The following is a 13,843-nucleotide window of genomic DNA, read 5'->3' as shown; positions in this document are numbered from 1 at the left end:
TCCAGGAGCGCGTGCTGCGCAGAATCCAGTGGGACGAGGAGGCCGCGATGGACAGGCGCGCCGCGGCGCTTTCCGAGCGGGTCGAGGACGTCAAGCGTGCCGAGCGCCGCGTGGCCCGCCACGAGGTGATGTGAGGCGTCGACGGCGTGTGTGCTTGTCGCTTGTTTAGGGTTCCCGGTTCCGCCGGATGGGCCTTTGCCGACGTGTGCTGGGTGCTGGGAAACGCAGTGGCGGCGGCGGTCCAAATGCCCAGGAGCTGCCATTGGGCAGCCCAGGAAAGCGGACCGGACAGCTCAGATTACTGGATGGACAGCTCAGATTACTGGATGGACAGCTCAGATTACTGGATGGTAGTCCAGATTACTGGATGGACAGCTCAGATTATTGGATCAACAGCTCAGATTATTGGATCAACAGCTCGGATGGCTGGATGGACAGCTCAGACCACTGGATGGCAGTCCAGATTACCAGGAACCGAGCAGCCCAAGTTCTCATGAACCGAGGCTATTGAACCGTCCCTCACAACTCTCCAAGATCAAACCAGTCCATCAGCACACCGTCTACTGGACATCGACAAGTGCAATGCAGCAGAGCTCAACCGGCATCGGCAGTCTAAAACTATTGCCAAGTATTGAACAGACAATTCCCAGGAATTGCATTTGGGCATTGAGCAGCCCAATTTCACACGAATGATTTCTCGGACATTGAGCAGCCCAGTTTCACAGGAACCATTTCTTGGGAATTAAAAAGCCCAGTTTCGCAGGAACCATTTCTTGGGAATTAAAAAGCCCAGTTTCGCAGGAACCATTTCTTGGGAATTAAAAAGCCCAGTTTCGCAGGAACCATTTCTTGGGAATTAAAAAGCCCAGTTTCACAGAAATCATTTCTCGGACATGGAACAGCCCAAGAGCAGACACTGAAGTTGCACATAGATTGAGCGTCAGGTTAGCAGCCCAGCACAGGTTCCTTCGCACTGCTCAATCCATCAGAAACGACAGTAATCAAGCAGAAACTGAGCCGCACTGATGGTCCTGCTCAATTTGCCGCGAATGAACAGCCCGAGCCACCAGAAATCACTACCGGTCGTATAGGGCATCGAACGGTCCCATCAACAGAAGCTGCGCCGGGCCTAACCAGACCAGCCCGATCCACCAACAATGAAGCAACCGGGTATTTCGGGCCTGAACCTGCCTGGCACTTCCGTCTTCTGCCGGCCCTAATCGGACTTGGCCCTAATCGGACTTGGCCCTAATCGCGCCTGGCCCTAGTCGCGCCTGGCCCTGCACGGCAGGCCTCCAGCGCCCGCGCCAAATCCGGGGACCGCACCTCCAAACGTGCCCTGCTCAGCCCGCCCTCACAAACAGCAATGCACCGCAATCTCCTCAGCGTGCCGTTGCGCATCGCCGAAGGCCTCGAGCTCGACAAGACCCTTGCCAAGGTCATCGAGCGCGACTTTTACCAGCCTGCGGCCGCGTTCGACGACCTCGCCCGCGCCCAGAGCCTCCACATGGCTCTAGTCAGCGGCAGCAAGACCGCCGCCGTCGACACACAGGCCTACGAGCACACGCTCACGGCGTTCTTCTACTTGGTGCAGGACCTCCGGGCCAAGTTCCCCGACTACGTGGCCACGTTCGAGTGGTACGACACCTTGCAGCACCGGCAGCCCGTGCTCCAGGCCCGCGACTGGCGCCTGGAGGCGCTCCTAGTCGCCTACCAGATGGGCGTGTTGCACAGCCGCGCCGCACACGGCGAAAGCGGGCACGCGGACGACGGCGTCAAGAAGGCGTGTGCGCAGCTCCAGGCCGCGGCCGGCTGCTTCCAGTACCTCTTGGACCAGCAGGACGGCGCGCCGCTCCCGGCCGCCGCGGGCCTCGACGCCGCCACCGTCGGCTTCTTGCGCGTGCTCATGCTCAGCCAGGCTCAGGAGCTCATCTGGCAAAAGGCCGCGCGCAACCCGGCCATGAAAGACACGCTCGTGGCGCGCTTGGCCTCCACGGTGGCAGACCTCTACGAGGCCGCCGCCACGCATGGCGCGGTGTCCAGCGCCATCCGCCAGGAGTGGCTCAACCACGTGAGCGTCAAGCGCTTGCACTTCCGGGCCGCGGCGCTCTACCGCATGGCCACCAACGCGCGAGACACGTTCCAGTACGGCGTGCAGGTGGCCTACTTGCGTAGCGCCGATCTGCTCTGCCACGAGGCGTTGCGCCACAGCCGGTACGTGGGCGAGCCCGTGTTGGAGGACTTGGGCGGCTTGCAGAAAACCGTGGCGCAAGCGCTCCGCACCGCCGAGAAAGACAACGACCTCGTCTACTTGAAGCCGGTGCCCGAGGCCGGCGCGTTGCCAGCCATCCAGGGCGCCTCCATGGTGGAGCCGAAGTTGCCGCTGCTGTTGGCGGCACGCGACGCGGCGTTCGCGCCCGCGTTCGCCGCGCTCTTGCCATTTGCCGTCGTCCAGGTGAGCCACGCGTTCCGCGAAAGACAGGACGCGTTCATCGGCTCGGCCTTCCGCGAACCGCTCCGGGCGCTAACCCAGAAGCTCCGGCGCTTCCTTGCGGAGCGCCAGCTCCCGGCGGCTCTCGACACGATGCAGGCGCCAGAGAGCATCCCGGACTCCATCGTCCAGCACGCGCAGGAGATCTTGTCCATTGGCGGCACGCGCGTCATTGTCGGCTCCATGGGCGAGGTTTCCATCTTGGCGGCCAACAGCAGGGCGCTCGTGGAAGAGTGCGAGGAGAGGTTGCGCCTCGAGCAGAAGGAGGACGACTTGATGCGCGAGCGGGAGGGCCCAGATAGCTGGACCCGCACGCCGTCCAACACCGCCAGCGCCAAGCACTGGGCCACCATAGCCAAGATGCGCGAGTACCTTGATCAGGGCCAGCAGAGCGATGCTTTGCTTGGCGAGATCTACGGCTCGCTCCGGAACACCTTGGACGTGTATTGCGGCGGCCACGAGCTGTTGCTCAAGCACATCCCAAGGGACACTCACGTGTATCTAAGCCAGCCGGGCGAAAGAGTTGCCCTCGAGCTCCGTGACTTGCTCGCACAGGTTTCGGCTCTAGAAACGAAGCGCGAGCGGTTCCAGTCGAGCATCGACCTCAAGTCGAGAAACCACAGCATTCTCTCCGTGGTCGTCGACGCGTTCAAGCGCAACCCCGACAAGTTCCAGAAACCCGACGGCTCCGTCGACCGGGCCAAGTTCGAGCCTGTGTACGAGAAACACATCTCCTTCTTCAACTCGGACCTCGCCTACTTGGCGCAACTGAAAGAACTGCAGGTGGCTTTGGAAGGGAAAATCGACGACACAAAGCTGAGGTTCGACCACTTCAAGGCCGCGTCGCTCAGCAAGGCCCAGGAGGCCAGGCTCAAGGTGCTACAAACGCTCGAAAACGACTACGTGAGGTACTTGGAGCTCGTGCAAAACTTGAACCTGGCATCCAGGTTCTACACAACCTTTTTGGAGAGGGGCAACACCGTACTCAGGGAACTTGACGAGTTCCTACTTAGCAGGAGAGAAGAGGCCCGCGAGCTTGCCCTCCATATACGCGACCAGCGGAACTTCGAAGGAATCGAGCTGTCGATGGCCCGGAATCTGGGGCATCTCGCCGCACCCCGACTGCACAAGGCGAATATTTGGGACCCGTCCAAGGGCATCAGGTTCTCGTAGTGTGTACAGGAACATGCCATGTTCTTCGCAGCACCGTGCGATGCTAAGCCGGTGGTGGAGCCTCCACTCTCGCTTTCATGATCCTACGCCATTTGCGCTACATCAAAAACTTGATCACAACGAAAAAAATGAAGAACGTGGTGACTATAGTGGGCACCACTGGCGTGGGAAAGTCGCAAGTATGCTTTTACGATCCATATTGAATGAGTTTATACGGGTACTAACTGTTTTCTTAAGTTCAGCATAGAATTGGCCAAATCTATCAATGGCGAGATCATCAATGCAGACTCCATGCAAGTTTATCGTGGAGCCCCGATCATCTCCAACAAACATCCTTTGGATGAGCGTGAAGGAATTGCTCATCACGTCATGGACCATATTCCGTGGAACGAGGAGTATTTCATTCACAGGTACAGCGCTGAGGCGGTAAGTGCCATTGACGACATACATGCAAGAGGGAAAACGCCGATCATCATAGGTGGGACTCACTACTACTTACAGAACTTGCTATTCAAGAACAAGACAATCGGTGAAAAGGAAGAGAAGGAAAAGTTGATTCCCCTCACCCAGGAGCAACAAGACTTGCTCGACGGGCCCGTCGAAGCTATTTTCGAGGCTCTTACTAATGTAGATCCTGTCATAAGTGAGAAATTCCACCCGAAAGATACGCGAAAATTGAGAAGGGCATTGGAAATCTATTACACCACGGGACAAAAGCCGAGCGAAATGTACCACGAGCAGAAATTGGACGAGCTTGAAGATACTTCCTTGAAATACAACACGCTTCTTTTTTGGATATATTGCGACCCCGAGATTTTGAAGCTGAGGCTAGATCAGCGAGTTGACAGCATGATGGGGGCTGGTGCTTTGGATGAGATTCGTGAACTAAATCAGTTTTATGAAAGCCAAACACTGCCCCCAGACATGACTAAGGGTATTTGGCAAGTCATAGGGTACAAAGAGTTTCGGCCATGGTTGACTGGAGGACAGACCGATACAAAATTATTTGAAGAGGGCGTGGAGAGGATGAAGATACGAACTAGGCAATATGCCAAGTATCAGGTGAAGTGGATTAGAAAACTCTTAGGTGTTGAGCTCAACAAAGAGTCACGTTTTGGGTTCAAATACGGTGGGAAAATGTACTTGCTTGACGCGACTGATTTGAGCAAATGGGCAACGGACGTGCGGGCCAGAGGCTTGTCCATAGTCGACCAATTCATTGCGAAGGGGCCTCTTGGTGTCACGGAGGCTCAAGCACCTGAGAAATTAAGAGAAATCTTTCCTTCGTCGGAATTTTATGAAGAGTTCAACAGCAACAAGACCATCAAGGCTGTAGAAAACTGGAAGCATTTTGAGTGTCCAGTTTGTAAGGATTCACAGGGAAGCCCCTTAGTGGCCGTGGGTGAGGATAACTGGAGCATTCATCAGAAGAGCAGGCGTCACAAGAAGCAGATCAGCTATAATCAGAACAAGAGAAAACACGAGGAGCTACTAAAGAAATATAAGAAGGTCAAGGAGGATATCCTGCAGTGAAAACTAAAATATATTGGGTCGAGCCCGAGACGACGATAACATGTTCTCCTGCTATACTGTTCCACGTGAGGATTAAAGAAAAACCTATGATCTACCTTTTTCTTATCTTTTCCATCGCAGCTAGTCTGATTTGGCTCAGAGAGAAATGTACATATCTCATCTAGAATCTATTTGCCCACAGTCCAGGCATAGCCGAAACGCTACTTTAATCATTGCAGGTACACGTTGAATTCTCTTTCCATCGAGTATCATCCAAGGGCAAATAGGGAAGGCTTCTTTTTTTGAAAGAAACATCAAATTATAGGGTGTCACTGATGGATGTACTGTTCAACCACAAGAATAAACCTATGACATATCGCAACATAAAGACCACCAACTCAAGAAATCTCCAATAAAGATGTGACTCCCTTCAAAAAGGCGTCTGCCCATTACCAATGTCGACCCTTTGAAAAAATTCAAGCAAATCTCATTGCCCCGTAGGATATGTTTTTTAAGGGCCCGTGACCATAGTTCATTTGACAAGGTGGCAAGACGTCCTTAGCAACAAACCCTGGAAACAACTTTTACAAATCAATAAAGACTTCTTAGATTGCCAAAGGAAGTACTTAAAGGAGCTAGCATCCCTGAAGTACATTGGAGTTTGAAACCGATCATTTGCCCCCAGAAGTGCACAATCTTATTTTTTTGGTAATTCATCTGATTGAAGGAACACGACTATCCTAATATCATATATAAGAACATTGAATCAGCTCCCAGATACGTACCAAGTGTCGAAACTCGGCCCGCCCCTTTCGTTCATCACGGCCTGGACGGTCCTCTTGGCCCGTATTTGTTTACGTTTTGGATATTATGTCATCGATTAATTACAGGGGTAAGTTAGTCTCTGACTGCTAAGAAGTTAAAACCTGAGATTTTTTTTTTCAAGTGTGGATGCATTTTGGAGAGCAGAAAACCATGTAAACAATATTCTTTAGAACAATAATAAATTTATATAGCGCGTTTATAATGACACTAAACTATTATGAAACAGCCTGGAGCTGTCTCTTAAACTACGAGTAGATCGGTTTATAGATAGTTCAGCCTTAGTGGATAGGCCTAGTCTATCTGTCGTATTCTCGATGTCTAAAAAGTGTTATCCTCCTTCAGGGATGTCTCAGCCTCACGCTCCTTTATAGTTCGGAACCCTTCTATACAGTAGGTGAGGGGTAACCCCGATCAGGAATGTTTAGACTCTTCGTCCTTCGTATTATACAGGATGCCAAGAATCTATAATCTTGCTCATGTCGTATCATAACATAAACAAGCTTCGTTCCTCATGGCCCAATGGTCAAGGCGTCTGGCTACGAAAGTAACCACTTCTGTTGGAACCAGAAGATTCCAGGTTCGACTCCTGGTGGGGAAGCTTCTTTTTTGCTTATATGGGAAATTTTCTAGCCCGCGCCTGCTTATACATGCTCGGCCTATTTTCTGGTTTTAGAAAGCGACACTCTTCCTTCACCGCCGTCCTTTCGATCATACCCTGGAACTGCCATTTAAAAAGCCCATTTATTCTGCCACACGAGGATGATCATTTACAGTCTATACATCCTTAACAAAGCAGGTGGCTTGATCTACCAAAATGACCTCAACCCAGGATTGGCAAGGCTCAATGCTAACGATTATCTTGTATTAGCTGGCACTCTACACGGAGTGCATGCCATAGCTACAAGAATACGACCAGTAGATAACACTATTCCTCAAGACGAGGTCCCTTCTGCGAACACTTCAATTCTAACATCGGGCAAAGCAAAGTTGCCAAACACAAATAGCCTGGGACTTCAGCACATGGACACCGATCTTTTCAGTTTGTATGTATTCCAGACATTGACAGGACTAAAGTTTGTAATCATCACTAGCCCGGGGAAGTCTGGGCAGCAGAATAACCAGACACGTGGCGGTTCCTCGTCCACTTCAAAGGGCGACCTTACACGGCAATTCCAGTCTGTGGGGGCTGTGTACAAAGAGATCTATCAGTTTTATTGTGACTACGTGATGAAGAACCCTTTTTATGCTTTGTACATGCCTATCAAGTGTGCCATGTTTGAGCAAAAAGTGAGAGCCATGGCCAACATACGTATTACCGTTTGAGGGGAGGTGGATAGAATGTGATGGAGCGAAAACAAGAAGAGGAAAAAGAAGAAGAGGAAAAAGAAGAAGAAGAATGAGAAGAAAAGGAAAAGAAGGAAAGAAGAATAAGATAAGAAGATCTTGAACGAAAACAGTGTTTCTTTTATGGAGATTTTTGGCCTTGGGAATCAGTTTGGCTCCGAGGATCCCGTATTGGGCGGTGTCCCAGTAGGGCCGGTGCGCAAGATCACAGATATTGCTAGGGCCAGAGTGAGCATTGTCATAGTGTGAGATACAAGGCACATCGTGCCGAATTTTCAGTGGTAAGAGATCCGAGAGACTTTAGTTCTGCGTCTTTGTATTTTTGTTTCCATTTATCGTCAGGCAAAAATTTCTATCGGGGTATTCTGGGCCAAGGCTAGGGCCAGAGCTCGTTCGCTCGCTAGTTGGCCCTGAATACCGCGGCCCGGGTCCAGCCTCACGATCTGTGCAGAGCCTCATCACCAAATTTTCCACCACCGCCAATCAAAATGGAATCGAAGCCCGAGCAGCCAACCGAACCCAAACCGGCGTTGGAGTCAAGAATCGGAAAGGACTCCCCTTTCACATTTGGCCAGCGGCTCCTTACTGAAGACAAAGACGTCTTCGACCACAATGCATGGGACCATGTCGAGTGGGGCCAGGAGCAGATTGACGATGCTGAGAAACTCATCGCCAAGCAGTACGAACAGCCGGTGAAGGATTTCGACAAGAAGTTGTACAACGCCAGCCCAGCCAAATTCTGGGACATCTTTTACCGCAACAACCGCGAAAACTTCTTCAAGGACAGAAAGTGGCTCCAGATCGAATTCCCCTTCCTATACGAGGCCACCGGCGCCGAATACAACAAGCCCGTGTCGATCTTGGAGGTTGGATGTGGTGCGGGCAACACGTTCTACCCGATTTTGAACCAGAACCAGAACCCCCAGCTCAAGATTTGGGGCTGCGACTACCTGAAGGTTGCGGTGGACTTGGTTCGAAACAACGAGAACTTTGCCCCCAACAACGACAAGGGGATTGCGTACTCGTCCGTGTGGGACCTAGCCAATGCAGAAGGCCAGATTCCCGACGACATGGAGCCTCACTCCGTGGACGTGGTGATCATGGTGTTTGTGTTTTCCGCCTTGAGCCCCGAGCAGTGGAGGAACGCCATCCAGAATCTCGACAAGGTGCTCAAGCCTGGTGGACAGATTCTTTTCAGAGACTACGGGCGCTACGACCTCGCGCAGGTGAGGTTCAAGAAGGGCCGGTTGCTCGAGGACAATTTCTATATCCGGGGAGACGGCACCAGGGTGTACTTCTTCACCGAGGAGGAGTTGCGCACGATTTTCTGCACGGAAGGGCCCTTCTCCGAGACCAATATAGCGACAGACCGGCGGTTGCTCGTCAACCGCAAGAAGCAGTTGAAGATGTACCGGATCTGGCTTCAAGCCGTGTTCCACAAGCCCGAGGGAAGCGGCTCAGTTTCGGGTGATGACGATGTATAGGAAGTTGTCCATGAAGCGGAAGCGCGTCCAGAGATCGACGAGTGGCTCGTTCAATAGAACGTCGACGTTGACGCCGTGCACGTAGACACGAGGAAACGGCCGGGCCGAGAGGCCTGCCACCTGTGCAGACATGGCTCGTGCCAAGGTGTTTGGGCGTCCGTCCGTGTCGGCCGACCACACCGGGGCCTGGAAAAGTGTGGCGGAGCCCGCCTCGAAGATTTTGAGTGGGAGACGGTGCCGGGTGCCTTGCCCGGGAGTCGCCAATTTGCGCCGGATGTTGCTATAGACAGACATGTCGTGTTTGGCCATGGCACGCCAAAGGGCACACGTATCGTCGGCACTCAAGCTCAACACGGAGCGCGAGTTGCCGTTTAGGACGTAGCAAGACTGCTTGAGTGCGTTGATAAACACCTGGTTCAATAGTGTGTCGTAGTCGACGGTCTCTCCGGAGGCCGGGCCAAAGGGAATGATCTGGTCCGAAGGATATGGGTTGTGTGGCGAGGCAAGCCTCAAGACGAGGGTCCAGGACCGGTCCCGCGCCGTCTCATGATCAGGCAAATAGAGAAGATCATATAGAAGCCCGACAGGCAAATTCCAGCGGATAGCCACGTTTCCGTGCTCGAGCCAGACGGGCTGTGCGCACAAGTCCAGACAGCCCGTGGCGATGCGGAAAAAGTCGATGATCCGGGGGAAATACACGGGGAAATAGAGCATGCGCTTGGCTTCTAGCAAGTACTCCGCATCTTGGTACGAGACACGGACATGCACCAGGCCGTTCCAGACTTTTTCCGTGACTTGCTGGCTCATCTGGGGCCTAAGGTATGGAGCCGCGACTGGCCATGTGCGCGGAAGCCTGGGGCCACTTTAGCTAGGGCCTGGGGCACGCCGCGCCTGGGCCAGGGCCCGGGGCCTGGCCAGAAGGAGATTTGGCCCATACCAGGAAATAAATTGGGGGATACTGGGGAGATAGTTGGGCGATATTTGGAACATACTGGGGAATATGGTGGAAGATTCAGGAGAGGAAGCAAGAGCGATATCGGGGACTATCGGGACTATTTTGAGGAAGATGCGAGGGACAATAAAAGCTATTAAGCCGATATATAGGAGCATATTGGTGAAGATGAGGGAAGACTCCGGGCCACCGTCGAGACGATATTTGGACGATACAGGACGGTGCTAGAGAAGATGTTGCAGGCAATTCAAGAAACCATGCTAGACGTTTATACTCGAAATGTTGACAGAAACACAAGAGACTAATTGCGGAGAGCCACTTCGGGTGAGGCTGAATAAAAACCGGGGTTCAGACCGTCCCGTGCGATTCGTGGTGCGCGTTCATAGCCGGCAGGCCCAGCCGTGTTCCTTTGGCTGGACTTGCCATGTAGCATCGAAACCGGGCCTCCGTGTAAAAAGCGGAACCGTCGCCCGCCCTTCCATTCCGGAAACTGACATGTTATTAAGCGGCCCGATATTATTTGGACGTCTGTTGTGCAATGTCTATTGGGTTGTTGCGGGGCCTAATATACAACGCGAATATCACGGAGGAAATAGAACCAAAATCTGGAGCTCCGGGACCTGGGAGCAGCATGTTGATTTGAAGCACACGGCACAAGCTGCTGTCATAAGCTGGGGTAGATTGCCCCACCCAGAGGTTCGAGGCCAGCGCCACTGATAATACTTTTGGAGTATTAAGTGATGATACTCACTAGGAATATTAACTGATAATACTCACTAGGAGTGTCCACTAATACTCACTAAATACATTCACTAATAATATTCACTGATAGTTTTTACTAGAAATATTCACTGATAGTTTTCACTAGAAATACACACTGATGATAGTCACTAAAATAGTCACTAAAATCCTCCCTACATATATTCACTAAAATACCCACTAAAATACTCACTAAATACTCACTAAATACTCACTAAAATATTCATTAGAATACCCACTAAAATACTCACTGAATACTCACTAAAATATTCACTCAGTATTGACAATACTCACTAGAAATATTACTGATAATACCCACTGACGATACTCACTAAAAACTCACCAAACTATCAACTATAAACATCCACCGATATTCCTCACTAAAAACTCACTGGAATATCAACTAGACATCCACCGATATACTCACTGAAGTACTCACTAACGATACAATAGCATCCACGCAGAAATGGACCGGCCCGTGGCACAGACGTTTTTACGACACATGGCCCAATAACCACGTACTGTCAAACCCCGAAAGGCGGCAATCTAAGTTTCCCGGTCGCCACATTGTCTTGGTCGTGATCAACCGATGCATCCTGGACCTGAGCCCCGTTTGCTGGCCCAGTGTTTTTGGGCCAGGGCTGATTGCTCGCGGGCCCACTATGTACAGGAACAGCCTGTTTTTCAGGATTTGACGGCTGGTATACCCGGCACTTTCCGGAACTAAAGACCGGTCCCGGTAGACGGGGTAGGCATCCCAAGCATTCAATGCTCTCAAATCTTATTTTGCTTTTGCTTTATCATGTTTTTGTGGCCTAACAAGAGGGGATCGCCGGACCCAGGATTGCTGTCCACAGTGGGGCCAGGGGACCCGCGGCCCTATTGATGCCCGTAGCCAGCCAGGCCACGCAGCGCGCCAATCGAGGCTTTTCTCGAGCATCCGGCCGCATCAATGGCCCGAGATCAAAGCGGAAAGAGGAAGCCAAAGCAAGAGAAAAAAAATGCATGGGGTATATACTTGCCTCGGTTCCTGGCGTGGCTCCGGCACCGGGTTTTTTTCTCTTCTGACGCCCTACATCCTGGTTGGTCACTTTCATTAATTTCTCATCAATTGCCCCGGCCCGCACGCCCTACTAGAATGCCCCAACTTCCAAAGCTGCGAGGCAAGAATCCATACCGCCTATCACAGCAAGACTCCACGTCACGGGTGCCGTCTGCGCACATGGACGATTTCGACTCGGGCGCCGCTTTACAGTCCTACACCCCCCTGAGATTTTCAGGCGACGAGGTGCTCGACATTCCCGTGTATAACCGCGAGAAGAATACGATATGGCGCTATTCTCGCAGCATGGCCCCGGGCCTGCACCAGCCCTCTTCGCAGCCAGGCCCTAATTTGGAGAGCCCCAATTATGATGGGGCCAGCTATAACCAGGCCGCTTTCAAGAGCAAGGAAGATTTGGAGAGGGCCGATCACGAGAGGGCACAATACCAGAGGAGAGATAGCAAGAGGGCAGTTTATGAGAGGGCAGTTTATGAGAGGGCAGAATTTGAGAGGCCAGATTATGAGAGGGCAGATTATGAGAGGGCAGATCCCCAGAGGATATATTCCCAGAGGACAGATCGCTACAAGGCCAGCCATGGCAATGGTTTCTACGATCATAACGAGAAGAGTTCCAAGACACCAAACTATGAGCAGGCCACATCCCAGGATCACACGGTGAGCAATCTTGATGCGCAATATGGCCACGATGCTTATAAAGGCACCGGCTCTGAAAACCCCCAGACCCACGATTACCGAAATGCCTGTTTCACGAACACCGGGCTTGGCAACGCTATGTTCCAGAACACCGGTTCCAGAAAGACTGCCCCAGATTCCGCCCCCGGAAATGGCCACGTAGAACATGCTCTTCCAAGACGGCACGAGCAAGTCCGCCAGCCCGTCATGAAAATCCAAACAAGAGAAGCCGTTTTTTTCAAGACACTACAACCAGAAGCACAAGCGGCGCAGCTCAAAAACACTTATCTTCACAACGAAAAACAGGCCCCGGTCTCGCTGAACATCCACAAAAGAGACACCCTCAGGGACCTCGAGAATCCGGAGTTCCTCTTGCAAACAACGGCCCCGGACCGCAGCAAGCGTTTATCTGTAAACACACAGTTCCCAAGATTCGTGCCTCAGTTCCAGCACCAGCCCCAGTCTCGGGGTCCCGAGAACCGGCTGCAAAACACAGCACAGCCGATCGCCGAAACGGCTTTCTTGCAAACCCAGGAAAACCTAGATAAGCACACCTTGGCCAGCGCAGGGACGTCTAACCATATGTCCACGTCTGAAAGCCACTGCTCGGTCCAGACAGACGCTTCTTCCGAAACAGACTTGCTGTCTTTGGGGATATGCGCGTCGGAGTCCGTTTCGCCATATGAAGGGAAAGCTGATAGCAATCCCTTGAGCCAGAAAACAGTCGGAAGCAGTTTTGAGATGGCCGAGGCCGGCTCTTCATACCACGAGGATTTGCAGAACACGCGTCCGTTGTATGGCAGGCCACAGACCGTGCCTTCATATCACGAAAAGGAAGGTAGTTGCCCAGAGCACATCCAGATCGAGGAGCCGACTTCCGTGTACAACAGCACTGTGTTTGACCCGCATGCAGAGAAGGAGTTGCCGCCAGAACCCCCCAAGCACCAGCGCCGGCCACTCAGCGCCTTTGTGCCGCATGTGAAACGGACCGCCCGGCCAGTATCAAAAGTGCCGCGGCGCTCGCTCGACTTCTGTCTTGACATGGGCGCAGATTACGACAAGTCCAGGTTCATGATTCCAGCCGAACACCAGGTGCACCCCGAGGCCCGCCGCTTGAGAGAGGAGGCGATCTTCCGCAAAGATATCTCTAATCTAGGGAAAGACGCCCGCCAGCCCAAGAAAGGTGGGGATCGGTCTGGCTCTAGCCTGAGGAATGTATTTTCCGGGTTCAGACGTGGACTCGGTCGCCTTTTCAGATAGGCCTGGGTGTGGATACATCACTGGAGCAGCCATCTCTAGGAGCTGCGGCACTGAGTGTGAGCCCAGCAGGAATAATGTAATCATAGTCATAGTCATATTCATAGTTATAGTCATAGTTATAGTCATAGTTATAGTCATAGTTATAGTCATAGTTATAATCATAATCATAATCATAATCATAATCATAATCATAATCATAATCATAATCATAATCATAATCATAATCATAATCATAATCATAATCATAATCATAATCATAATCATAATCATAATCATAATCATAATCATAATCATAATCATAATCATAA

General features: G+C 51.9%; 6 protein-coding genes and 1 non-coding gene across 7 annotated transcripts; 6 read left to right on the top strand and 1 right to left on the bottom strand.

Moving 5' to 3' along the window:
• Positions 1–1,366: 1,366 nt before the first annotated feature.
• RIM20 (Rim20p) lies at positions 1,367–3,664 on the top strand (the record flags this gene model as incomplete). The annotated part of the gene is made up of 1 exon (XM_018857679.1): positions 1,367–3,664. The coding sequence occupies one exon, from the start codon at positions 1,367–1,369 to the stop codon at positions 3,662–3,664; it is 2,298 nt and encodes a 765-aa protein (XP_018710887.1).
• Positions 3,665–3,741: 77 nt separating this feature from the next.
• METBIDRAFT_43256 (tRNA dimethylallyltransferase) lies at positions 3,742–5,197 on the top strand (the record flags this gene model as incomplete). Its single annotated transcript, XM_018857633.1, has 2 exons — positions 3,742–3,843; positions 3,902–5,197. The coding sequence occupies 2 exons, from the start codon at positions 3,742–3,744 to the stop codon at positions 5,195–5,197; spliced, it is 1,398 nt and encodes a 465-aa protein (XP_018710886.1).
• Positions 5,198–6,506: 1,309 nt separating this feature from the next.
• METBIDRAFT_t175 lies at positions 6,507–6,599 on the top strand. Its single transcript has one exon. It is a non-coding gene; the product is annotated as a tRNA-Arg (tRNA).
• A 161-nt stretch (positions 6,600–6,760) lies between these two features.
• METBIDRAFT_43529 (TRAPP subunit) lies at positions 6,761–7,324 on the top strand (the record flags this gene model as incomplete). Its single annotated transcript, XM_018857670.1, has 1 exon — positions 6,761–7,324. One exon carries the CDS (start codon positions 6,761–6,763, stop codon positions 7,322–7,324), a length of 564 nt encoding a protein of 187 aa, XP_018710885.1.
• Positions 7,325–7,833: 509 nt separating this feature from the next.
• Positions 7,834–8,829, top strand: ABP140 (Abp140p; the record flags this gene model as incomplete). Its single annotated transcript, XM_018858936.1, has 1 exon — positions 7,834–8,829. One exon carries the CDS (start codon positions 7,834–7,836, stop codon positions 8,827–8,829), a length of 996 nt encoding a protein of 331 aa, XP_018710884.1.
• METBIDRAFT_44020 (uncharacterized protein) lies at positions 8,803–9,636 on the bottom strand (the record flags this gene model as incomplete). The annotated part of the gene is made up of 1 exon (XM_018857735.1): positions 8,803–9,636. The coding sequence occupies one exon, from the start codon at positions 9,634–9,636 to the stop codon at positions 8,803–8,805; it is 834 nt and encodes a 277-aa protein (XP_018710883.1).
• A 1,858-nt stretch (positions 9,637–11,494) lies between these two features.
• On the top strand, positions 11,495–13,688 carry METBIDRAFT_32369 (uncharacterized protein). The gene has a single exon (XM_018856040.1). The coding sequence runs from the start codon at positions 11,679–11,681 to the stop codon at positions 13,533–13,535; it is 1,857 nt and encodes a 618-aa protein (XP_018710882.1). The 5' UTR covers positions 11,495–11,678; the 3' UTR covers positions 13,536–13,688.
• The last annotated feature ends 155 nt before the right edge of the window (positions 13,689–13,843 follow it).

Source organism: Metschnikowia bicuspidata, assembly GCF_001664035.1.
Source record: "Metschnikowia bicuspidata var. bicuspidata NRRL YB-4993 chromosome Unknown METBIscaffold_4, whole genome shotgun sequence".
Classification (NCBI taxonomy): Eukaryota; Fungi; Ascomycota; class Pichiomycetes; order Serinales; family Metschnikowiaceae; genus Metschnikowia; species Metschnikowia bicuspidata.
The sequence above is the reverse complement of the archived record's forward strand: the minus strand, read 5'-3'. Positions and strand labels throughout refer to the sequence as shown.